Raw genomic sequence first — 25941 nt, 5'->3', positions numbered from 1 at the left:
ATGCAGCGGGTGCTCAGCAGCTCTCTGGGCGCCCGCCGCTGCTCATCCCCGGACAGTGTGCGGAGTTAGGATTCCACTCCTCCTGTGGGTGGGAGGCGGGCAGTTCCCATTTCCCCCTTAGAGAGACTGGGGGCAGCTTTGGGTTCTGGATAGACCGGAGGTAGGGGGGACCTAGCTCCACGTACTTGGCAGTGTGACTGGTACATGACTCTGCCCTCAGTTTCTTCAATTGTCTAATGGAGGTAAAAACAGTGACCTTACTGTATTGTGTGGTTTAGAGTCCCTTAACTCAGGAATGATAGCAACGCTTACTGAAGCCCTGCTCTGTGCAGCCACTGTAACAGGCGTGGGGATGCAGCAGGGAAGACAGCCGAGCCCCTACTTTCCTGGGGCTGAGGGCTGGGGCGGGCGTCAGCCACCAGCGGTGCAGAGTGTCACCTGTGGAGGGCCAAGCAGGTGGAGGATCGCAGGGGGCTGGCTTCCAGGGGGCCAGGGGAACGCCCCTAACGAGGGGACATTCGAGCAGGGATCGGAGAGAAATGAGGAAGCAATGCCGACGCGGGGGTGGCCGCGGGCCCCCACACCACGTGGCAGCCGACTGTGCTTGGCCTGTTGAAGGGACAGTGGTCGGCCAGGGCAGAGGACAGGACCGTGGGATCGTGTGGGGCCTCAGAGGCTTGTCAGGACCTTGGATGTTTCCCTCTGTGAGCTGGGAAACCATGGAAGGTTTGGCCAGACAAGGTGTAATATCTGTGTTTTGGAAGGATCGCACGCTGGCATGTGGAGGGTGGACTGGGGAGGAGCATGGTGAGGGGGGCAGCTGCCGGAGGGTCCAGGCGTGTCTTGGACCAGGTGGGGGAGGTGGAGAGAAGTGGCCTGATTGGGGTATGCTCTGATGTTGGTGCCCCCGGGGTGGACTGACAGTCCTGTGTGCAGTGTGGGAAGCAGCCCTCAGGGACCACCCCGAGGATTTGGCCTGTGCAGCTGGAATAGCAGTTACCATTCACTGAGATGGGAAAGACTGCAGGTTTTTTCGTTTCGTTTTGTTTTTTAATTTAACTTGTTGTATGTGGAGGGGAGCAGTAGCCGTGATGGAAACAAGAGTTCTCTGACCAGCTGGGCCTGGGTTTCAGATACACCAGAGGCAACTGGACAGGCATCGGATAGGAACCTGAAGTCAGGGCAGAGGTCGGGTCTAGGGACAAAGGGAGTCGTTGCATTTATGGGGTTTGAAAGCCCAGAGGTGATGCTATGGCCCATCCGGGGGTGCAGAACGGGAGACGAGGTCTGAGCACTGGTCCTGTGGGAGACGGGGAGGTGGAAAGAGGAGGATGAGGAATGGGGGTCAGGAGCCACGGGGGGATGCGTTTTGAGAAGGACGGGGCAAGGATGGGTCAGATGCTCCTGGCTGGTCAAGTATGTTGAGGACTGAGAATTGGCTCCCCAACTGTCAAACAGGATGGTCGCCGACAACACCGTCAGCAGTGTTGGTGGGAGGTGGGGGTGAAGGAATCATTGGGTTGAGTTCAAGGGAGAATGAAGGAAGCAATGGATACCCTATGGTGAGGACTTCGCCTTAAAAAGGGCATTGAAATGAGACAACAGCTAGAAGGGGGTGGGACTGGGGTTTTGGTTTTCAGCTGGGAAATGGAAGAGAATGGTCGGTACTGGGAACGATGCAGCGGAGAGGGAGACAGATGGTGCAGTGCGAGGAGGGTGCAATGCCCTTGTGAAGGAGGGACGAGGAGGGAAGTATGCACTGCTGCATGGCCGGAAGCGTGGCCTAGACAGGCGTGGGTGAGCTGGGGCAGTGAGCCAGGAGTCTTCTTAGCGTGTCCCGCATCATGCATGCAGGCTGGAGCGGGGAGGAGGGCTTGGCCCCAGAGCGTGGGTGAGGCTGATGAGGATGGGTGCCAGGGGGGGCCTGTTGACAGACTTGGACTCTCGGTCATGGGAGGAGGGGCATGAGGATAGGAAAATGTCCAGGAGACCCCATGGATCTGTGGAGAGTGGAGGAGCGTCAGAGTTGGGGGTCAAAGGTGGTTGCAGAGTGGGGTGCCGGAGATGCAGGACATGAAAGAGGCAGAGTTCTCAGCAGTGACCAAGGCCAGGGCGTGCCCGAGGCTGCAGATGGGTGACAGGGAGTAGGAACCAGCTCCTTGGAAGAGACCAGATGTGTCGAGCGACTTACGTGCCAGGCTGATCCTTGTGCGTATTTTCTTCTGCCCAACAACCTCATAAATCCATTCTGTCAGAGCAAGTGGATGCCTACTCCCCAGCTTCACCTGTTGGTTAAAAAGATCACAAAATTCTGAAGTTTAGCCTTTTCTTGATTAAGGAGTCATGGATACAGAGATTTCTCAACTAAGCTAGGACTGTTAGTCAAGATTCTCAACCATGATTCTTGACACTTGTGCATGGTATTCATGGATATTCATGCTTCGACTTTTAAAGTTCAGATAATTTTGGCTCATCAGTACACTCAGATTTTTTGCCCGTTTGAAACCTGAAATTTTCATATCATTTCGTTTACTTTAACAAAATGCAGTTACTCTGCATTATCTCGGTTATCTTTTAGCATTCGGATCCTAAACTCATTCTGTGTTTTTCACGAATTCTTTATGTGACTGTAGTAGTACGTTATGCAATAAACCTGGAGTCCTGGCTACACGTTTTATAAACATCATCTTGCTTAAACTTGTCCTCTGGAGTGGATACGACTGTTTGAAACATATTTCAGACAAGGAAACTGAGGCTGGTGGTGTCATCCCAGGTTACTCAGCTAGTAAGTGGGGGAGAGAGTCAGGTTTGAAAGCCCATACTCTGGGTTTTCCTTCTTTTATTCTAACTGGTACTTCTGGGCCAGAATGGTTTATGCTATTTATTCATTTAACTGTCACAAACACCTGCTCTCAAGCAGGCATGGTGCCAGTCTTGGGGGACAGAGAGCTTAAGACTCAGGAGCACAGGCCCTTCATCGAGGAGCTTGTGTGCAGGTTCAAAGTGGAGGAGCCCAGTGAAAGTTGCTGTTTATTTTTCAGGAAAATACCAAGCCCGGATTCTTTCTGAGAGCCTTCTCACCCCAGCGGAATACCAGAAAGAAGTCAATTATGAGCTGGTTACGGGGAAAGTGGACTCCTTGGGGGCCTTTTTTAGCACCCTCTGTCCAGGTAGGCTTGTAAGGAGACAGGTGCAAATTCGTTAAGTGGATAAGACAGAGATACACAAGGAAGCAAAGGGGGAAGTCATCTTAGAGCCCGTCCCCAGGGCCTATGAGGCTGGCCTTGATTCAGTTGTGCAGGGTGGCACTCCCATCTGTGCACAAGCGTTTAGGGCCCTTCCTGGGGAGGTCTCTGGCTGGCCGTCTTCCTGTGCCAGCTGTGGGTTTTTCTAGGTGGGGGCTTTGTGATTTATGGCTCGTGGGGCACATGAAGATCATGTGCCTGCTCCTCTCTGTGTCTGCAGCCCTGAGTGCTGCCCCTCTCTACCCCGCACCCCTGTTGAATGCTCAGAGCCCCCAGCTGAGCAGTGTGTTCTCTGCCTCTTACAGTTCCGTGTGCTCTGTGTTGGGAGTGCCCTTCCCCTTCTCATCGGGCTCTCTACCCCGCGTCCTAGGAAGCTTCACTGCACTTCCTTCTCCAGGATGAGCTTGGAACCCCTCCTCCTGTCCTAACACCTACGGTATCATCACGTAGTTTTCTCTGACAAGTCCGCCTGCCTTTCTAGGTTGTGCACTCCTTGACAGCATGGGCCGCATCCTCTTTATCTGTTACGCCAGGGCCTGGGACAGGTGCTGGATACGCAGCAGGTGTTCCAGGGATGTTTGTTGATTTCACTGAGGTGGATAATCCATCTCTCTTATTATGTTTTGAGCAGAGGGCGACATTGACATTTGGCTGGACAAATTTCATAAGGAAAATCAAGGCCGCATTTCTTCCCCGCTTACTGCCTCCTCTGTCACCAAGTCATCGATGCTGGATGTTGGCGGGGCACCAGTGTGCACAAGTGAGTGATGAGAGGGGCTTGGTGGGCACTGGCGTGCACAGGTGAGAGATGCCAGGGGGCTGGGTGCCAGGGTCTGGGCTGGTGATGCAGCATCCATGGGTCCCAGGGGCTATGAGGAAGTGATATTAGAGGCACATGCAGAGGCACACGCAGAAGGCCTTAGCATCAGTATAGACACATCTACTTTTAATTTTGTTTTTTAATGGTCAGTCTCATTTTACCCAAAATGTACATCTGTACACTTTTCCTGAGATGGTACATTTCTCTGTAGACTTGCAGCTTATCAGTACGGTTTTGAAATATTTTATTCACACCAAGTTCCTGAAGAGCTGTGATGGTCTCTTTCTCTTCCAGAGAACTTGCAGCCTCTTCCCTGGGAGGCTGTACTGTCCCCTCAGGTAGAGGAGGTCACTGCCTCTGTGCCCCCTGAGCACTGTTCATCCTTTTATTATTAAATTAGAGGAGGTGCGAAGTGACGTGCAGCCCAGAGCAGGCACCTGGTAAATGGTGGTGTCCCCCTTTCCCTACTCACTCTGCAGTGTGCAGACTCCCCTAGCAGAGGCCCTAGGGGCCGTCTGCTCTCAGGCACACCTCACCTTTATGGGGGCTCTGGTTCCAGGTTACAATCTGGAGCCCCACCACATCCGGCCCTTCCAGTTAGCCGTGGCCCAGAAGCTCCTCTCCCATGTGTGCTCAATAGCGGATTCCAGTACCCAAAATCTGGACTTAGGATCCTTTGAGAAGGTGGACTTCCTGATTTGCGTTCCACCCTCAGAAGTGACCTACCAGCAGACCCTGTTCCACATCTGGCATTCAGGTACGGGGCCTCTGATGGGCAAGTCACGACGTCTGCACGGAGGAGCTTTGATCTGCTTGAATTCAGATTTGGATTTCAGCGCCAGTCTTTGCTTCTAAAGTAGACAGGGCGAGTACGATTACTCGCATTTTATAATCATGAAACTTGCTCAGAGATAGGGACTTGCCTGTGAATTTATGATCTGTTAAAAGCAGAGCCGTGACTAGAATTTTCACTCTGTCACACTCAGGCCGATGACCTGTGTGTTGATACCCTGCTTCAGCTTAATATATTTTCCCTGTTCTTTCAAGGGGATTAAAATGTGAAATACAGAGAGAGTCAATGTCTTAAAGGATTCATTCCAGCATTGTCTAGCGTAAGGCTGGTGGCATTCAGGCTGGGAGATGATTTTGCTGGGGTGTGACCTTTCCCTTCAGTCCCACACGCCTGGGTCCAGCTGCTTCACGAAGCCGGCTTTGCTGCAGCCCCTCATGGGCTGCCGTGCACACACCCAGCTGCGGGGCAGGCCCCCCTCTGTGCCCAGCTCCTGCACAGACACGCACACGGCAGGCGTGCGTGGGAGTTAGCTTCCCGCTTCACCCTGAAACATCCCTGTGGCCTCGGGGCGCAGCTCCCAGCTGCCCATATAGGAGGTGCTCATCAGTCGTCTGTTGAGTGGTTGAAAAACTTGCGGCACGTTTGGAGTTTCTGATGTGTTTTTACTGTGTTGCAGGGGTTTTGCTGGAGCTTGGCTTGGAAAAGGAGCACATGACCAGGCAGAGGGTTGAACAGTACGTTTTGAAGCTGGATGCTGAGGCACAGACCAAGTTTAAGTCCTTTCTGCAAAACTCCTTTCAGAATCCACATACACTCTTTGTCCTAATCCACGACCATGCCCACTGGGATCTTGTGAGGTTAGAGTGACTTTGGCATGTAGCAGGGGTGACATTTTCCTGTTTTGAATTAATATTCATGGAGGATACTTGGGACTTTGGATACACGTCTTGAAAAGATGAGTGATACTGGGGTTTTTCAATTGTAAGCAGATGCCGTGGGTGCATTGCAGAGCCTCAAAGCTGGCATTATGTCAGGGATCACGTAGTGTAGCTTCTCAATGTTTTCATTACACAAACAGGCCAGAGAAGGGGAGCATCTTGCTCAGCATTGCAGGGCTGGGGTGGAGAGAGAGGGTGATAGTGGTGAGCCAGCCCAGAACTAAGGCCCCTGAATCACAGCCCGATGTGCTTTTCTATGCCCCACACGGCAACAAGGTGCCACCTGTTGCAGGGAAGGGATCCTGATGGGAGCAGCTCAGCCCAGGCCCCTTCCTGCTGGAGGCCCCATTGGCTCTCGTACCATGGGTCACAGCTGGGGCCACCCTTCTTTGGGGGCACTTTTATTCTTCAGTTCAAATGAATGTAAATCTAGATGATTTCAGATGGTGCCTAGCTTGGAGCAGGATTCCTGGTTGTTTACCAGGATCAGTCATCTCTATGACACTGACCTTAAAACTGTGACCTTGACGTGGATGAGGGAGGAAGGAAGGTCATGGGTCAGGTCATGGGGGAAGCCTTTGGTTCAGTCAGCATAGATCCCGAAGTGTGGGGCTGGCCAGAGCATTAAAGATCACGTAGACAAAGAGTTTGCAATCTGGGCCCCATTACGGGCTTGGGGGAATTTGGACATCCCAGATTACATAAAAAGCTATATTGTGAATAATCATTTTGGGGGTAGGTTTGTCAGGGACTCTCCTGATGCTCATTGCTGAACACCAGTGGAGGGGGCTTGCAGTGTGGATGAGGACTGCTTGCAAGGCACACAACCCACTTGCTCTGCTAGAGGAGTGACTCTACCCCAGGAGCCCCCAGTGAGCCGCCGTTTCTCCTTTGGCCCAATCTGATGTGCACTTGTCTCATTAAATTCTTTCCCCTAAATTCCTACCGACCTCAAAATGATCCAAAGGGTGTAAAAAATGGTAAATTCTGTACTAAATTTGAAAGTATATGAGCGGGCATGGGAAGCATTTGGAAAGGAGTCTAGGAGACAAGCACAGCTCAGCCTTTCTCTGTGGGACAGTGGCCTCAGCATTCTCTCCTAAAAGTTGGGGGAACAAAAATTCTGGGCTCAACCTTTCCTAGTCATGGGCAGAGTCATAAGCTTCACTGTTGGCAAAGTCGGGGGCTAGTGATGAATTCATTCAGTGGCTGCTCCTCGTGAAATTGCAGAGCGTAGCAGTCATTCCGTTTGCTGTGTCTCTCCCGCCCCCTCTCCTCTCTTCAGTAGCGCTGTTCATAATCTCTATTCCCAAAGCGACCCACCTGTGGGACTGGTGGACAGATTGCTCAACTGCAGGGAGGTGAAGGAGGCCTCCAACATCGTGACACTCCACGTGACCTCCTTCCCTTATGCGATGCAGACACAACACACCCTCATCAGCCCTTACAACGAGATCCACTGGCCTGCCTCCTACAGTAACGTGAGTGCCACCGGGCTGCTGCCCCATGAGTTGGGAGAAATTCTGTTCAGTGAAAATACCGATTAACTAGCACAGTTTGGGCTCAAGAGGGTCCAGCTCCTTGGATCTTTTATTCCACCCAGGGTTAGATTTAAGCCTTTCCTGGTCCTTAGAAGCCTTTCTGAAATACAGAAATACATTAGTTTGCTTCCCCATCTCAGAACATGTCATATTTTGTCTAGAACCCCTAGAAACGTTCCCCTTTTTTTCCTATCCCCACAACCATAAGCTGCAGGTTTCAAGATCTCTTTCCTCACACTGAACACACATCCCCCCAACCTGGCGAGTTTTTAGTTTATTATCAGCCATTTTCTCATCAAAATAGAAGAGCACAACAATTTTGCTCATTTGAGAATTCTGGGTGATTGGATTCTGGTTAGTTACACAAGCAGTAAGTAAGCATCAAATTCTGGACTTCTTTGGAGTGTCTCCGAGTCATTTGAGGAACTTTCAAAGATACTGATGCTTGGCTCCAGAAGAGCAGGTTTAGAATTAGTGGTAGTGGTTGCCGTTGTTCATGTGGCACTTACCATGAGCCGGGTGGGCAGCATTCTAAGTGCTTCACCATATGAGCTCGTGTAAGAGTCAGGGGCTACGATGATTTCTGATTCACAAATAAGGAAAATGAGGCAGAGAGGGCTTGAGACTTTTGCCTAAAGCCATGCAGCTAGGAAGCGGTAGAGCCAGGATATGACCCAGTCTGGCTGACTACTTAGCCCTCTCACTTAACCACTGTGCTATTTGAGGGCAAAGTTCATTTTAACAATCTCTCCAACTTCACTATACTCTGAAGTTTGAGAAGCTCTGATGTTATGTCAGGGGAATTTTATGTCAGTGTGAGTAAAATTGGCTAGATAAATGCATTTTTTTCTGTTGATTTTAAAAGCACCCACATGCAAGATGGTTGATTTGCCTATTTCTAAAACCAGTGTAACATGGTTGGCAAGAGGCAATTTTAACATAGAAATCTGTGTGTTAAAAGACAAGGCTGATTTTCTTCTTGGAGAGACACTGGGGTCAAATGAATGGAAAAGTCTCGACTGATGGGGCTGCTCCCTCCTTTAAGTGTGGAGTGCTCTGAATTCTGGGTCTGCAGAGGAAAGAAATGGGTAAAATGTCATCTGAGGGACTGCAGGGCCAGCAGTTTAGATTGAGAGGCCCATGGAGGCCATCTGCATGCCCAGCCCGTGAACCTCCCAGTCCCCCGGATGCAACGTTTGAGTGATGGATGTTCTTTTGCTTTAGGGAGTGGACTTATATCCTGAGAATAAGAAGTACTTCGGGCTGTCGGAGTTCATCGAGTCCACCCTGTCGGGACACAGCCTCCCTTTGCTCAGATACGACAGCTCCTTCGAGGCCATGGTCGCGGCATTAGGAAAGAGGTACACATCTCCCTTTGAAGTGACTGAAAATGCTTAGTAGACAAATGCAGATTTGCTTTTATTATCTCCATTTTGCAAATAAACTGTGGCTCAGAGAAACCGCACGACTTTCGCAGGCCACATGTCTAGCAAATGACAGACCTGTCTGGGAACCTAGAGGCAGGCTGACTCAACCTTTTAGCCTTTAGCCCCTGTCCCGGCAGACCTGTAAGGTGGATACTAATGGTGCTATTTTACAGATGAGGAAACTGAGGCCTCGGCATGATAAGTGATTGCTGGCACTCACAGAGCTTATATGTTATGAAGCCAGGCCATGTTTTACAGACCATCTGATACAAAATAAAATGAGTGGCTCTGCCACTAACTGTCAGTGTTGAGCTGGGCTCTGTCTCTTCCCTTCATGGCACATCATGTTTCTCACTTGCTGACAAAAGGATGAAATTAGATGTGTGTGTCTCAAGCTGTGTTCCAAGGTGTCCTGCTTTGGCTGGATACTAGTAACTGTTATGATAAAAGGGGTTCTGTGGTTGAATGTGTTTGAGGACAAACATTGACAAAAGGATTCCCTCCCACGAGAGTTGCCAGAGCCTTCAGTGTGTGACGTGTGCTGAAAATCTCAAGGAGAAGACTGGAGTGTGTGGCATCTCCAGTGCATCGTGGAACACCCTTTGGGAAACTAAATCCCTTTCAGCTCTAGGATGCTGATGGATTCAAGCAGGCAGTTCTCCACCTCACTGATCTGAGCGCTCATAAACTTGCTGAGGGAGGAAAAAGCCCCCAAGATTTTACCCTGAGGCTCTGTAGTCTGGCCATTACCCTCCTCTGCTTCTCTGCCCTGTTCCCCAACTTCTCCTCTGGCAGCTGACACATGTTGGCTGTTCTGGGAGCTGTGGCCACTGGGCTCAGTATTCTGTTTATTGCCTAGTGTAGTCCTCACAGCAGCATGGCGAGACAGGAGATACTGTTTTCCCCATTTGCCAGAGGAGGAGATGAGACTTGGGTTAGGAGACTTGCCCGAGGTCTTGTGGGGGTCTGTAGAGAAGCCAGACCAAACCCTTGTTGCTTGGCTCCCAAACAGTGGAGCCTCTAGGCCATATGGAGCAAGGTCTTAGAGTCACTAGAAGGCCGGCCTGACCACTGCACCACACAGCCTGGCACCACTCTCTGCTAGTTTTAACCTTAGACAAATCACTGGCACTCTCTGAGCTTCTGTACCCTCACCTATAGACAAATCCACGTTCCCAGTGGCTGCGTGGGAGAGTGTCATGAAATAACGATCACATGCAGGCTCAGGGACAGCTGTCTGCTGAGAGCTCAGGCTCCAATATCAGACCTCCTGGGTTTGAGTCCCGGGTCTGTCACCCATCAGCTGTGAGACTTTGGGACAGTTTCTCAGTCCTCTGTGGGGATGAAAACATTTACCTCATAGGGATGTTATGGGGATGAAATGAATTAATACGTGTTCAGCAGTAAGTGCCTGTGGCTCATTAAGATGCTCACGTAACATGTTGCCCTCACCCCTCCTCCGACCCCCAACCCTCACCATCAGTGGCATCCCCATCGTCACAGTCACCATCTTGTCTACATCCTCTTTCTCTCTCTCCTCTCTCTGCCTCCGCTACACTGGAAGTGCTGCACAGAGACAAACATTACATCTCACTGAGTGGGAAGGGAATATCAAACTCTGGACTGTTGATGGATAGAAAATCATAGGAACTAGGAATCATTTAGCCAACCACCTCATTTTATAATTGTGGGAACTGAGCCCAGAGAGGGGAAGTGATTTGCCCAAGGTCACACAGACTTTTTGTGGCACCTGGCCTATAGCCAGGTTTGATATTTTTTCCACCATGCCACGCAGCCTTTCCTAGGAATCATCTGTCTGGAAAACACTTTTGAAACAGGTAACTTGGACAGAAGGAGATAAAGGTAAGAACACATCGGCTACTGCCTCTCACCACCATGTGCGCGGCCAGTCTGTTGATTTGCCATGTCACACTCACACCCCAGCATATGGCTGGGAAATCTGCTCAAGGGACCATAAATCTGACACAATTCTACTTGGACTTAAAAATAAATAAAAGATTTAGACATTTAATAACTACTGTTTTCACTCTAATAAGTTTTCTGTAGAACTTCCTTCCCAAAGGGCCAACCACAAAGGCTTAGGGATGTAGGGGCAGGCTCTGGTCTACACAGCCTGTGCCTGCTCTTTGGAGCCAGGCAGTAGTTCCTGCCTTCCACGTACCTGCCTCTCTTTTTTAAACAATAGCTTTAGTGAGGAATAATTGACATATAGTAAACTGTGCATATTTAAAGTGTTCAATTTGATGAGTTTTACATATGTAAACATTGGTAAAACCTTTACCACAATTAGATAATGAATGAGCTTCTTTCTACCTCTTTATAATTATTCCCTCCTGTCCCTCTCCACTGTGGATTAGTTTGAATTTTCTAGTTTTATATCAATGAAATTATATAACATGTACTCTTTTTTATCTGGCTTCTTTCACTCAGGATAATTATATTGAAATTCATCCATGTTGTTGTATTCATCAATAGTTCATTCCTTCTAACTGTTGACTAGTCTTGAATAGAATACTATTGTATGGCTATACTAGTTTATTTACTGGTTCATGGAAATTAGGTTATTTTCAGATTTGGCTCTTGCAAATAAATAAAGCTGCTATGAAAATTCATGTGAAGACTTTATAAAGACTACGCTTTCATTTCTCTTGGGTAAATACCTAGTAGTAGAATGGCTAGGTTATGTAGCAGGTATATGTTTAACTTTTTAACAAACTACCAAATTGTTTTCCAATGTAGTTGTATGATTTTACATTCCCAGCAGCACTGTATGAGAGTTTCAACTGCTCCACATCCTCATCAACACTTAATATAGTCAGTCTTTTTAATTTTAGCCATCCTGTAATAGTTATGAAGTGGTGTTTTGTAAGTTAAATTAACATTTCTCAAATGACTAATGATGTTGAGCATCTTTTCATGTGTTTTTTTACCATTTGCGTATCATCTTTGGTGAAACGTTTCATGATAAATTGACTCCTTCATTATGAAATGATCCAAAGAATATTACTTTTTGTTCTGATATTAATATACCTATCTCAGTTTTTTATAATTAGTGTTAACATGGTTTATAATTTTCCATCTTTTTAGTTTTGATCTGCTTGTGTCTTTATGTTTAAAATTGTTTTTAATAGGCAGCTTATAGTTGGGTCTTGCTTTTCTGTGGAAATGATAATCTCTGCCTTTTAACTGAGGTTTTTAGACCATTTATATTTAATGTGGTTATTGATGTGGTTCAGATGGGTTCTGCTGTCTAACAATTTATTTTCTATTTGTCCTATCTGTTCTATGTTCTCTCTTTCTGCCTTTTGGACTAACTGAGCTTTTTAAGTTTCATTCTCCCTCCCTTATTAGCTACAGCCCTTTATGTTATTTTAGGGGTTGCTTTAGAGTATATAGTATATATTTTTAAGTTATGAGAGTCTAGTTTCAAGTGACATTATACTACTTCATATAAAATTCTTGTATTAGCATATTTCCATTTCTTCTCTCCCAGACTTTGTGCTGTTTTGGTCATACATTTCACTTATATATGTTATAAACTCCATCACAAATTACTTCTTTAGACAGTCAACATCTTTTAAAGATATTCAAATAATAATTTTTTTAAAAGACCTTTTATATTTATGCACATAGTAAATATTTCCCGTGCTGTTCATTCCTTTGTGTAGATCCACATTTCCATATAGTATCCTTTACTTCGATCTGAAGGACCTCCTTTAACATTTCATGTAGGGAAAGTCAACTGGCAATGAATTCTTTCAGCTTTTGTGTGTCTTTAAAACTTCATTTTGCCTCATTATTGGAAGGTATTTTCCTTTGTTATAAAATTTAGATTGACTTTTTTCTTTCAATACACTTAAAGATGTTGCTCTACTGTCTTCTGACTTGCATTGTTTTAACAAGAAATCTGCTGCTGTCTGTACCTTTGTTTCTCTCTGTGTAGTATGCTTTCTGTCCCTCCCCTCCCCCTGCCACTGGCTGCTTTAAAAATTTTTAATTCACCACTAATTTTAAGCAATTTGGTTCAGATATGCCTTGGTGTCATTTTCTTCATCTTTCTATATACTTTTATACTTGAGTTAATTGACTTTTCATCAAATAAGAAAAAAGTTTCAGTCATTATTTCTTCAAATATATTTTTTTTCTACATTCCCCCATCTCCCCTTTTAGAGTAATCCAAGAACACATTCATTAGGTTGCTTGAAGTTGTCCCATAGCTCACTAATGTTATTGTTTTTTGTTTCCCTCTATTTCATTTTAGATATTTTCTATTGTTATGTTTTCAAGTTTACTAATCTTTTTTTTTTTTTTTTTTGGCTGTAGTTACATCCAGTTTGTTTAGTTTTACAAAAAATAAAGTCTTACATGACAAGTTCCTAAGAAGAGAAGAAAGACAATTTCAGGTGGCACATGCATGAGTGTACAAACACAGTGATGAACTGAGGATAAACAGGTCCTTATGTCTGCTTATTAATCAGGACTTTTCCTTGCAAATGACAGAAACCCAGCTTGAACTACCTTAGGAAAAGGAGACGAATGTATTGACTTGTGAAATAAAAGGAGTTGAATAAATAAACCACAGAATGTCAGAGATGGAGTTGATTTCAGGGACAACTGGAGTTAGGCATTAAATGCTGCCAAGCCTGTATTGCCTCCTTCTGGGTTGGCTTGATTGCATCCTGCCCACACTGGCTTCTTCCATGTGCTGAAAACGTCACTCCTCGTTGCTGCTGAGCTTTACAGTCTCCAGCTTCTAGAGAGGGACTGATTCTTTTAACGGTTTGAAAAATCCCAAGAGAAAACCAGCGGCCTATCCTGGGTGAGGTGCCCATCCAAGAAGGCAGCTCCCATGAGAATTCAGGGTCCTGTTCTTTTTCTGTATCAGGAATTTTAGTTTTCATCTCTAGAATCTGAGTCCTTCTTATACCTCCACTTAATACGCTGAGTCTTTCCTGTTGCTTCTTAAACATATGGAATATAGTTATGGAAATTACTTTAATGGTCTTGTCTACTAATTCTATCATCTGTGCCATTTCTGGGTCAGTTTCTATTGATGTTTCTCCCTCATTATGGGCTATATTTTCTTCTTTACATATCTGGTAATTTTGAGAGAGTGCAAGACATTGTGAATTTAACCTTGTTGGGGGCTCAATATATTTGTATACCTATAAATCTTCCCAGGCTTTGCTCTGGGATACAGTTAAGTTACTTGAATATAGTTTAATCCTTTCAAATCCTGATTTTAAGCTTTATTAGGTAGGACCAGAGCAGTATTTAGTTAGGACTACCTTTGCCCACTACTTAGGAAAAACCCTCTAAGTAAGTATTCTATAGTGTTCCATGAATTCTGAGGTTGTCCACACTGGTGGTGGGAACAGGAATTATGCCAAACCCTGTGTGAGCTTGAGGCATTGTTCCCTCCAATCTTTTTCGCCTTGGGTAGCTTCCTTACATATGTGCACTGCTCCCTACTTGGCTGAAGACTTGCGGCACTCTATAGCCCTCTGGGTTTCTCTCTGCAGCTCCCTGTCCTGTGCTACTTTCCCCTGTGAACCCTCACTGCTTGGTCTCCCTGGACTTCAGTGCCTTTCCACAACTTAGGGAGACCACGGGCACTTTGCCTGGGTCCCCTCTTCCTGAGCACATTCCAGAAACTCTCTCTAGGGTGAAGCTAGGGGCACACCTAATCTGTTTCTCATTTCTAAAGATTGCCTGATGCCTAGTGTCTTAAGCACTGTTGTACCATGTATTTGTCCAGTGTTTCAGCTGTTTCACATGGAAGGATAAGTCTGGTACTTATTCTGTCTTGGCCAGACACAGAAGTCTCTTCTTGTCCTTTGAGCAGAGTTGAATCCAGGCATTTCTTACCATGTCAGAGATGGGGAGAAGAGTGTGCTTCTCCCTAAGTGACACCCTGCCCTTCTTCCCTTGCTCAAGGTGACAAGGGGCTGCCACAGGTAGGGCAGTACTGTAGGGCAGAGGAGACCATGCATTCACAGCGTTCTATTTCTTTCTTCCTGGGTACTTTTTGGCCAGTGCATTACCAGGGGCAAGGCAGAGCAGCCCTTTGGCCACTGAGTAACGTCTTGTGCCAGACTCTGCAGAATAGTTATTCCTTCGTAAGACAGCATTGATAATAGCAACTTTGCCAAGCCCACTCTCTAGTTTAAAAACTCAATTGAAGTGCTAAGGGAAAATAATGAAGAAAAGGAGAAGCATGATGGGCAGGAGAAGATATCAGAGATGCTTTTGAAAGGTGGGCTGTCTGCCCTGATAGAACTCACCGGGCTGTATGGCCATCGTAAGGTTCCTATCTTTGTAGATCAAGAAACTACTTTATCTTTGCTCCCAAAAGCCATTGAGTCAGGGACTCAGTCCAGCTAAATGAACTCACAAGAGCACTGTGTATAAACCAGACATCAGTTTACCTGTTCCTGCTGAGAAACACAATACCTTACAGTGCCTTGGGTTTTTCCGGCAGTGCCCTGGGGTCTGCATCTGATGCATGGATCAGAGTGGCCCCGGAAGTGCATGTGGCTGTGGAGGGTCATCACCTTCCGTGGACACACATATGTTAACTGTGGCTTCCAAAGCAAAAACCATAACTGTTGATTTGCCTGGATGTGTTCTGGTTTATAATTCATCTGTCACTTCACAGTTGCATTTCTGATTACTCACTATACTTGAAATGAATGCAGCGATGTACCTTTAGGAGGATGGTCCCCCCCAAATCTGGGGTATGTCATAGCTGCATTTACAGACTGATTGCTGGTGGTTCTACTTCCAGTGGGAACCTGGGGCAAATTACCTAACTGCAGGAACTACAAATTACGCTGAGGACAGATTAAGCAGACATTTACTTTATTAATTATTTGAGCAAATATTTATCGAGCAGCTGCTATGTGCCAGGTTAGGAAAACAGAGAAACAATAATCACAAGAGTCCTGCGTACGCTTGTTTCCTAGCGGCAGCGACAGCAGTTTCTGACTGACTTGTAAGGAAGGCTTCTCTCTCAGGTTCCAAACAAGCAGCTTCGAAAGGAAACAGCTTGTCAGTGAGCTGGGCATTGCCCTGTGGAAGTGGGGCTGTCTGGATTACTGGTTTGCCGTGCGAAGGCCTTGGGTGCTCTGGCTCCCAGGGCGGGCGGCCGGGGTCACGGCCTGTCTCTCTGTCTGTTGCAGGTTTCCCCGCCTGCACAGTGCGGTGATCAGGACCTTTGTTCTCGTGCAGCATTATGCAGCCGCCATGATGGCCGTGCACGGCCTCTCCCAGATGAAGAACCACACGTCAGTGGAGACGCTGGAGATCACGCAGAACCTCATCAACTCCCCGAAACAGTGCCCCTGCGGCCATGGGCTCATGGTCCTGCTGCGGGTGCCCTGCTCGCCGCTGGCGGCCGTGGCCTACGAGCGGCTGGCCCACGTGCGGGCGCGCCTGGCCCTGGAGGAGCACTTTGAGATCATCCTGGGCAGTGCCAGCTCCGGCATCACCATCGGGAAGCACTTCGTGAAGCAGCTGAAGGTGGGCGCCAGGGTCAGGGACATGAGGGGAGGTAGGCGCCTGGGATTGCAGGTGGGTGTGACCGAGGGGGTGAGGAATGTGGAGGGGCATCAATCCCTTGATGCTGCCATCCACTGCGGCGCCTTCATACCCGGCCACCCCTCTGGCTGCCTCTCTTGCTGTGGCCCTGCCTGTACCCATCAGTGTAGTGGTACCGTGTTCCCCATAAATGCTGCGCCACCCAAACACACGGCCTTGTCCTTGCGAGCGTCTGGGCTGAGCATGCTCTTCCTTCTCCCGGGGACTGCGTTTCTCCTCTTCCTTGGTTTAGCTAATGCTTATCAGCCTGCAGAACTCAGCTCTGCTGGAGACCCCCCCATATGGGGCCCTCCCCGAGTCCTGGGGCTGGTGTGGTGTTCACTGCCTGTCATCTGGCTCTTTCTGCAGGTGTGAAGAGCAGGGGCCACCCACACACCTCAGCCCACAGGCTAGCACAGTGCCTGACCCAAGCGGCTTCTCAGGGCACCTACAGATGATGGAAATGTTTAAGGGTTAGAAAGAATTTTGCACGAGTAGTTGGGTAGGAACTGTGAATGAAAGGCAGGGCACATGGGGGAGAGGACAGCGGAAAACATGAGGAACAGCTGCGGACATGTACTTTCTCCCAGAGGATCAGCTAGCTGGCAGGCATTTCTTGAACACTGAATACCTGCGAGGTGGGTGGTGGTCTGTGTGGCTGGGAGCTGAGGGTAGCCGATGATGTACTTGTCTGCAGTGTGAAGAACTTTCCTTTTCATCAGAGGGCGCATTGCGAGGGCTTTCAATCAGTAGGAGGACATGAAGGACCCTTGGAGCTAGGCTGGTTGGAAAGTCAGGAGTCTACAGCTCTGTTTTTCATTCTCTGCAGCTGTGGCAGAAAATCGAGGATGCGGAGTGGAGACCTCGGACTTACCTGGAGCTGGAGGGCCTGCCTTGCATCCTCATCTTGAGCGGGATGGACCTGCATGGGGAGTCCCTGCCGCGGTGAGTGCAGGGGGCTGTGCCTCCGCCCTGGGGAGCCAGTTGCCTGGGCCCGCGGCTGGGGGCTTGCCAGGCCGGGCTTCCATGGCCCGTATGCCAGTGAGTGGCGTATGTACATTCACAGTCCTCCAGATTGTGTATTTATAGTGCTGGTTTTCCAGCCAGTGGCGGTGAAAGTTGTCTCCGTTGGGTGACGTTTCCTAATTTTCAGGCAGGCACTGTTGGGCTCGTGGAGTTGGGATGGCTGCTCAGGGGCTCCGCAGGTAGGGGTCCAGCAGCTGGAGTCGGAGTTTAATGCCTCCCTCGGTTTCTTCCCGTTGGGGGTCACTACGGTGTGTGCTGGGATGGCCATGCCATCTGGGAAGGTATCAGACCATCTCTGGAGGTCGGGGCCACATTTTCCTCTGGGCAAGGCTGCGGCAACAGCAGGTCCTTCCTGGATTAGAAGGTGTTCTGGGAAGTGGGAGGTGGCTGGTGCCATTAGGGAAGAGCCAGTTCTTCCAGTCCTCAGAGCTGACTCTCTCAAAGGTGTGTTCCCCTGCAGATCACAGTCGTGCGGAAATCAGCCACACACCCACTCAGCATCTCCCAGGGTCTCTAGACTGTCATCAGGCAAGCAGACAGTCAGGGACAGAGGCCACTGGGCCTCCAGTAAGGCAATGCTTGAACTAGTGGTGAAAGGTTGGATTTGCTTAACAGTCACAGAGAAGAGCAGGCAGCTGTGTGACAGGGCCTTTGCACATCTTTCTTGTGTAATAAAATAGGAAGAACTGATGTTTATTGAGTTCCTGTTACGTGCTGGGCACTGCGCTGCGTTCTCTTTCTGTGCATTATCTTGTTTTACTCTCATCAGAACCCTGGGGAAGGGTAATACTTCAGTAGTCCCATATAGCGAATGGAGGAGCTAAAAGATAAAAGACTAAGCCAGGTGGCAGACAGTGGACTCCGGGCTGCCTGGCATCTTGCCACCAGCCTATGGCAACCTTCACAAGGGCCACTGCACACTGCATGCTCATGGGTCAGGTACAGGGGGCTCCAAATGTTTGCCCTTGGTTGTTGCTATTTCACATGGATTAACTCTTCCATTCCCCACCTCCGTAAGGACTAAGACAATGTTTTAATCCATCTGGAATTTGAGCAAGCATTTACCAAGTTCCTTCTGTACGTCAGGCTAGATGTGTAATATAGCATCTACTCTCTGCAGCAGTAGTCGTCTGATCCTGTGTTACAGATGAGTAAAAGGTCATCTTTCCAAGGTTACAGGAGTAGGGAGCTGCGGAGCCCGATGGGAGCCCACACCTGCCTCTCTCTGAGCCTCTTGCTGTTGCCACCACACAGCCCCAAACCCTGTCTTGTCCTGTCCTCCACGTATTTTGTTACTTTTTGGCATCTATCTCCCTAGATAGGCTCTTGTTTCCAACATGCTGACGACTTGATTTCCCTCATATCTCTAGCATCTGGCATAATCCTGGGCACATTTTAAATGCTGAATAATTGAATGTCCACTTATTACATGTAATCCTCACAATGGTGCTCTTAGATGGTTGTTAATATTCATTCTCATCTTTCAGATGAAAACATCTGAGCTTCTGATAAATTGCCCAGCTTGTGGAAGGTTCTGTCACTAGGAAGTGGCAGAGCTGAGGTTCAAGCCCCCTTTTCATTTGGCCTGAAAGTCAGCGCTCTTTTGATTACAGGCCGCACAGAGCTACATACATAGCAGGTGCCCCAGGACACTTACTATTTACCTGACTTTGTTGCTAAGGGCTCATTGTAAGACTGTTTGCTTCTCCATTTGCACAAGTCCTGGGTCCTAATGAGGAAGACGGGTGTCAGTCCTGGGTACTGGGTCCCCCGGCGGCGCCAAGAACGGTACTTGTAGAAGGCACTTGTTAGACACCTTCTGCCTCCTGCTAGGTCTTTGAGGTACTGCGACCTGCGCCTGATAAACTCCTCCTGCCTGGTGAGAACAGCGGTGGAGCAGGAGCTGGGCCTGGCTGCTTACTTTGTGAGCAACGACGCTCCCCTGGAGAAGGGGGCGCAGAACGAGGCCTTGGAGAGCGACGCCGACAAGCTGAGCAGCACAGACAATGAGGATGAGGAGCCGGTGACGGAAGGTGTGCCTGGGCCTCCAATCTTGGGAGCAGCCTGCACTAGTCCGGACAGCTGCCCCCAGGGGGGGCCTGTGTGACGTCAGCTTTCCAGTGAAAGCTCTCCAGATGGATAGGTCTTTGGAGAGAATGACAAATCCCTCATCCAATTCCGATTTTGCTTTTTTCCCTCCTTTTTGGTGGCATGAGGAAATGGAAATCCTGATAAGTCTTCCTAGCTCTAGAATAGGAAGAAAAACAGATTTCTCAGGGTTGAGGTTCATGCTTTGTTCAAATTGTTGGTGAATTACTGCTTGGTGTAAGGTTCACTCATTTCCTCCACGTGAACTGACTTAAACCCATGTATCCATTATTGAGAATCAAGCAAACAGACTAATTTCCTTTGAAAGCATGGAAATCCGACACCATATTTTAATAGGACCCATAAATCAGAGCAGAGACAGGCATTTGACTGTAGTCAGCAGCATAGCAAGGAACCATAAGAAGCTGTCCTGCAGAAACACACAGCATGTGGGGGTGATGTAGTGGAGATTGCCGGCGTGGGGTCAGGGCGCTGGGACCTCCTCTCCTCCTTCCACTAGCTGTGTGACTCGGGACAAGCAGTGCCACCTGTCCTAGCCCCAGATCGCTCATCTGTGAGTCGGAGATTGAAAGACCTGCTGACAGGCTCCCTGGCACCTTAGTGACCTTTCACAAATGTGACTGTGGCCCTGGTGTTAAAATGCCGCAGCTCCCCTGCTGCCTGTGGATGGAGCCACACTGCTGGCATTTCAGGGCCCCCCCCACCTGCTGTGTGCTCCTCCCAGCTCCCAGGCCCCCACCCTGACTCGTGCTGTTGGTCACACTCAGCTCAGAGTGGTGCCCTGGTGGCGCTGTGTTCCTGTCACCTCTAGGCCACACAGATGCTTTCCCACTCCTCTCTGCTTCACTGGGAACCCCTGCCAGACTCAGGTCGGGCTCACCTCTCTCAGGAAGCTTCCCTGCTTCTGCCTCCCTGTGCTGGGTGGGAGCCTGGCCTTGGGGCTCCCAGGGTCCCCCTCTGCACCCCTTACACTGTCTTGTAGCTGTGACTCACAGGGAGGGGCCCCCACTGGGCTATGGGCACAGTGCTGGCTGGCCTGGCATCTTACGCTCTCTGTCTCCTCAGTGCAGTGTCAGAGGTGGGCGCCTGGAGAATGGTGGATGATGGGTGGACGGGTGGTGATGCATGGATGGGTGGGTGGATGGGTGGATGTGTGGTGGGTGGCGGATGGTTTGGTGGGTTGGTGGATGAGTGGACAGATGGAAGGATGGACGGGTGATGCATGGATGGTTGGTGTATGCACAGATGGATAAGTAAATGGATGAGTTGATGGATGGGTGATGTGTGGATGGGTGGTGGATGGATGGATGGATGGATGGGTGGATGGGTGATGGGTGGATGGGGGGTAAATGAGTGGATAGGTGGATGGGTGATGGATGGATGGGGGGTAAATGAGTGGATAGGTGGATGAGTGGATAGGTGGATGGGTGATGGATGGATGGGTGGCTGATGCGTGGATGGGTGGATGGGTGGGTAGATGGGTGGATGGATGGGTGGATGGGTGGATGGGTCGTGGGTGGATGAGTGGATAGGTGGATGGGTGATGGGTGGATGGGTGGCTGATGGGTGGGTGGGTCGTGGGTGGATGGGTGGATGAGTGGATAGGTGCATGGGTGATGGATGGATGGGTGGCTGATGGGTGGGTGGGTGGATGGGTGGGTAGATGGGTGGATGGATGGGTGGATGGGTCGTGGGTGGATGAGTGGATAGGTGCATGGGTGATGGATGGATGGGTGGCTGATGGGTGGGTGGGTGGATAGGTGGGTGGGTCGTGGGTGGATGGGTGGATGAGTGGATAGGTGCATGGGTGATGGATGGATGGTTGGCTGATGGATGGATGGGTGGCTGATGGGTGGGTGGGTGGATGGGTGGGTAGGTGGGTGGCTGGGTGACTGGGTCGTGGGTGGCTGGGTCGTGGGTGGATGGGTGAGCAGCGGTGACAGTGGGAATGCACAGGATGTGATCACCAGGCGTTTTCGGTGTGTGTTCTGAAGCAGGTGTCCCCTCAGAGAAGAGGAGCCCCGTGAGGAGGGAAAGGTCTTGCTCCCATGACTCAGCGTCCTCCTCCTGCTCCTCCAAGGCCTCCGGTGAGTCTCCAAAGAGAAAGTTGCACACGTGGACCTTTTGTTCTGGTTGTTCTGAGATTTCAGAAATGAAAAAGACCCCTCCTTTCTGGAAAGAGAAGGGCTTCTCTGGAGAGCTGGACCCTCCAGGGAGCAGGCGTGTTTCTGGATTGGGTTCTGGGGATGTGAGGATTTGGGCGGCACTGCGCAGCCAGAGGCTCCTGTTCCGGGGCGGTGGGGGTCGCGGGCTGAGCCCCTGCAGTGGCCTGTGCAGGGCCCGTAGAGGGCGAGCCCCTCGGGGCTCCCCATGCCGCTGGGGGTTGGGGAGTCACTGCGCCCTCGGGGAGGAGCGGGGTTGGGGCGGACAGGAGCAGATGCACACTTCCTGGGGGAGAAGCAGCAAAGGCAGTAGGTGCTCGCTGACCCCTGGACCGACCGCACTTCGGCAGAGGGAGTGGGGAATGTGGATGGATCAGCTCGGGCCCCTGCCTGAGGTCTGGGGAGCAGTCAGGCCGGCACACCTGAAACAGTATCGCCTGTCTCCCTGTCACAAGCGTCACCGAGAGCTGACTGTGTGTCAGTCAGGCGCTGGGAGGCGCATCAGGCATGGACCTTTGTCAAGACGTTCGTCACTCCTCATTCACCACGTCCCGCCGCAGTAGGCACTGCTTTGGTTTTTAGGCACACATGCACACGGAAGTGTCTTGGGCAGGAGCAGATTTAGGGGGCGGGTGCGCCCGTGCAGGTTTCAGAGAGCAGCTGGCCTTCGGGCGGAGGAGGAGGTGTTCCTGGGGAAGGAGACTTCGGGAAAGGAGGCCTGGGCTGTGGCAGTGCCCGTGGGCCCGGGTGCAGCTCAGTGCAGGTGAGGCCTGGCTGTGAAGGTCAGACACCAGGGTGCTTGGCTTAGTCCATCTTTGCCTCCTCTCTCCTTCTCCTCCTCACCCAGCACGTGGAGAGCAGTGAGCCAGGCCAGGGCTCTCCCTCGCAGGTGTGCCCTGAGGGAGTCAGGACGTGGCCTCCGTTAGCGTCAGCCTGGAGCCCCATGACAGCAGGCGCTCTGCTCACAGGCCGGGGCCAGTCGGCAGAGCCCAGCGCTGCAGCCTCCGGTGTCCTCTGCCCCAAACACGAGTAGGAGTGGGGCCTGCAGAGGAGCTGACAGATGGGAGAATGAATCCCAGAGAGGAGTGGTGCTCTGTTCTTCCCCCATCCTGGCCTGGCAGCTTTCTAGAAGGCTCTGGTGACCACACTGGTCTGCACAGTGTCTTCAGGTGGAGTAGAACACCCAGCCCCTCTCCTCCTCCTGGAGTCTCCCATCAGGCGAGGTGACTTTGTTCGTGAGGATTCCTCAGAGGGTCCTGAGATCTCAGGGGTCTCTGACAAGATGCTTCTCACAGCGTTTGGTGCAACCCCTGCATTTCAGGGTTGAGGAACCGAGGCCCAGGGAGGCGAGAGTTGGCTACAGCTGCATGAATCAGGATGGGGACCTGAACAGGGCTGGGATCCATATTTATAGACTGGCAATCCCCCTGGATTCAGCGGATGGGTGTGGGGGTGGATGGAGTGAACACCAGGGTGGGTGTCTGTCCTCAGACCCGCCACGCCCTCACAGCCTAGGGAGTGGATGAAGCCATCAGGGTTCCCTAGGTCTACTTCTGGAGCCTTGTGCCTCTTTCATGTTCTGTGTGTCCACCTGACCCTCTTGCTCCCAGGAAGCTACCTGAGTTGCTCCTAGCCTCCCCGTCCCTGGTCCTCTGCGCCTCCAGTGAGGCCAAGCCAGTCTTAAGATGCCCTACCTGAGGGAGAGGCATATCAGCTGGAGTCAGGCCTTCAGCGGAGAGCGCAGGCCCCTTCTTCCAAGAGCGATGGGTAGTGGAGTGCAGGACGCAGGCCGTGGAGCTGTGTAGGAAGGGCCTTGCTGGGGAGCCTGCGCAAAGCTGAGGCTGCCCGGGTGTGCAGTGTAGGCTGAGCCAAGTGCACAGGTGGTGGACAGGCCTGTCCAAGGAGGGTGGTGAGTGGGTATCAGGCCTGCCTGGGAAACGGCCTCCTTTAGTCTGTCTGCTCTCTGTACGTCTCCTGGGAAACGCAGAGCTGAGACAGACACAGTGTCCTGTCTGCCCCGCCTCCTGCAGGGCTGCTGTGGCCCAGCACACAGGCCTGGAGTGCGTGGCTGGAATGATGTTGAAGACGGGCCCTGGGGTGCTGCCCCCCTGTGTCCCGGTGACGCACCCTCACCTTGGCTCTCACGCGGTAGCGTAGGGGTGGGGCCAAAAGCAGCTGCCTGTTGGGTGGCTGCTATGCCCGCTGCGTTTCCTCTCCTGGTACTTCTGAAAGCTGAGCAGGGACTGCGTTCGATTACAGCCTGTTGAGTCCTGGGAGACTGAGTGCAGTGTGAACTAGAAGCCAGCACTGTGCTGGGACAGAGGTGAGACTTGGGCTCTGTGAGGGGCACATTCCCCGGACATGTGCACAGAGGACGTCTGCACAGAGGATGCATGTAGGTTGAGCACTGAAGGTGAGAAGGTGAGGTGTTCTGGAACAGACTGGGTCAGGGGGAGGCCTTCAAGGGGGTGTGCAGGGTGTTGTGCTGGGTCTGGGCAAAGTCACACCATGTGGGTGGCTCGGCTTCTTTCCCTCAGCAAATCTTGGCGTTGTCATAGGACAAAAGAGTTTGCATTTAACCAGAGGTGGAACTTTGTTAACAAAAATTCCCAGTTTTTGTCAAGTAAAGGTAGTTTATGCTGCTGAAACTCATGGGCAGGTTTGCGACTGGTCATTCCTGGGCTGTGACTGAGAGGTTCCTCTCTCCCCAGGCTCAGCACTCTGTGGGGAGTCCTCGGCCCAGCCCGGGGAGCAGGCCAGATCGCCGCTCCCCTGCGGACCTTCGGAGGAGAGCAGGGCCCCTGGTGAGAGACAGAGGCCACAGGCCAGTCGGGGACCACCGTCAGCCGTCAGCAGGCAGAGCCCCAGGCCCGTCCCCCAGCCTGACTCCAGCCTCAAGACCAGCCAGAGGGGCGCCCCAGTTTTGGGCACCTCGTCGTCCCAGCTCCCCTCCCCGGGCTCGTCTTCCTCGTCCACGGCACCCACCGCCGGCACGCTCGTCCTGCAGGCCTCCCAGTGCTCCCTGACCAAGGCGCTCCGGCAGCCGCCCATTGTCTTCCTGCCCAAGTTGGTGTATGACGTGGTCACGTCCACCGACAGCAGCGGCCTGCCCAAGGCCGCCTCCCTGCTGCCCGCCCACTCGGTCACGTGGGCCAGCTCCTTCCGCCCCCTGCTCAGCAAGACGATGACGTCCACCGAGCAGTCCCTCTACTACCGGCAGTGGACGGCCCCCCGGCCCAGCCATATGGACTATGGCAACCGCGCCGAGGGCCGCGTGGACGGCTTCCACCCTCGCCGGCTGCTGCTCAGTGGGCCCCCTCAGGTAGGTGCCTCCCTGCTGGGCCCGAACACGGGGGCGTTCTCGTGTTCCTTATTTGCATCTTGCCATTCGCCACAGCAGACTTTCTGATGGCCCTACAGCGGGCGGGTGGGTGGAGGTCAGGACCACCTGCTGCCCATAACTGGGTGACCTCTGTCCTCTGACCTTTATGTAAAATGGGGAATGGAGGACTTCTGTGGGGACTTCAGACTACAATTCTGCATTTCCCACATTATTTCATTCGGTCCTCATGCTAGTCCATGCCAGTTAAAAAAAAATAACCCCTGTGGGTCTGTGCTGGACGGTTTTGGTGAAATGTCGCAGGGAGGCAGGAGGCCTGTCTGCACGCCATCTCCCCAGCGCGTTGCATTTCCTCGACAATGAAAGGCCATTTCACTTGTCAAATGGCAGGAATCTGTCAAGTGTCATGCGCATGTGAGGAGGACAGTAGGCCGGTACTGGGTCTCGGAAGGGGCTTTGCCAGAGCGGCACAGAAGGGAAGGTGGGCCTCGGGGTGGCCTTCCTGGAGTCAAACTGTGACTCGTGTCATCTGACGGCCTGGGCAGGATCCAGCCTCCTCCATGCCTTAGTGTCCTCATCTGGGAAGGAGGAAAGAACAGTACCCACATCACAGAAATGAGAGCCTTGAACAAGAGAAAAATTGTAGGGTCCCTAGAACGTGGCTTGGCCTGTGGAAGGCAGGTGACGAATGCCACTGTGTCATCAGCCCCCAATACCATCACGACCACAATTCCAGGTGCGCTGCCTCCTGACTCGGCAGGCTCGCCTCCCCTCTGGGAATCTATTCTAAGAACCACAAACCCATAAAAATATGAATAGGAATGTTCATTTGATATTGTTCAGTGAAAAAACACACTGGCAGCAACTTACATTCCACTGGGCAAGGCTGGTTGAATGAATTCGGGCACAACTGTAGCATGCGATTTATCCATAGGAAGTTT

The 25941-nt window shown here is 50.9% G+C and overlaps 1 protein-coding gene across 1 annotated transcript in view; it reads left to right on the top strand.

Annotated features, from left to right (window-relative positions):
* The window catches only part of GREB1 (growth regulating estrogen receptor binding 1), a 124456-nt gene that overhangs the window by 80442 nt on the left and 18073 nt on the right, over nt 1–25941 (top strand). Inside the window, exons 12-22 of the mRNA XM_036881809.2 lie at nt 3042–3170; nt 3877–4005; nt 4625–4822; nt 5535–5715; nt 7082–7277; nt 8562–8698; nt 15967–16306; nt 17193–17308; nt 19223–19422; nt 21496–21585; nt 24372–24982. Coding sequence (XP_036737704.2) covers nt 3042–3170; nt 3877–4005; nt 4625–4822; nt 5535–5715; nt 7082–7277; nt 8562–8698; nt 15967–16306; nt 17193–17308; nt 19223–19422; nt 21496–21585; nt 24372–24982 — 2327 coding nt within the window. The remainder of the gene's footprint in view (nt 1–3041; nt 3171–3876; nt 4006–4624; nt 4823–5534; nt 5716–7081; nt 7278–8561; nt 8699–15966; nt 16307–17192; nt 17309–19222; nt 19423–21495; nt 21586–24371; nt 24983–25941) is intronic.

This window comes from Manis pentadactyla, chromosome 2, assembly GCF_030020395.1.
Source record: "Manis pentadactyla isolate mManPen7 chromosome 2, mManPen7.hap1, whole genome shotgun sequence".
NCBI classification, from domain to species: domain Eukaryota; kingdom Metazoa; phylum Chordata; class Mammalia; order Pholidota; family Manidae; genus Manis; species Manis pentadactyla.
This window is presented reverse-complemented; position numbering and strand designations above follow the sequence as displayed.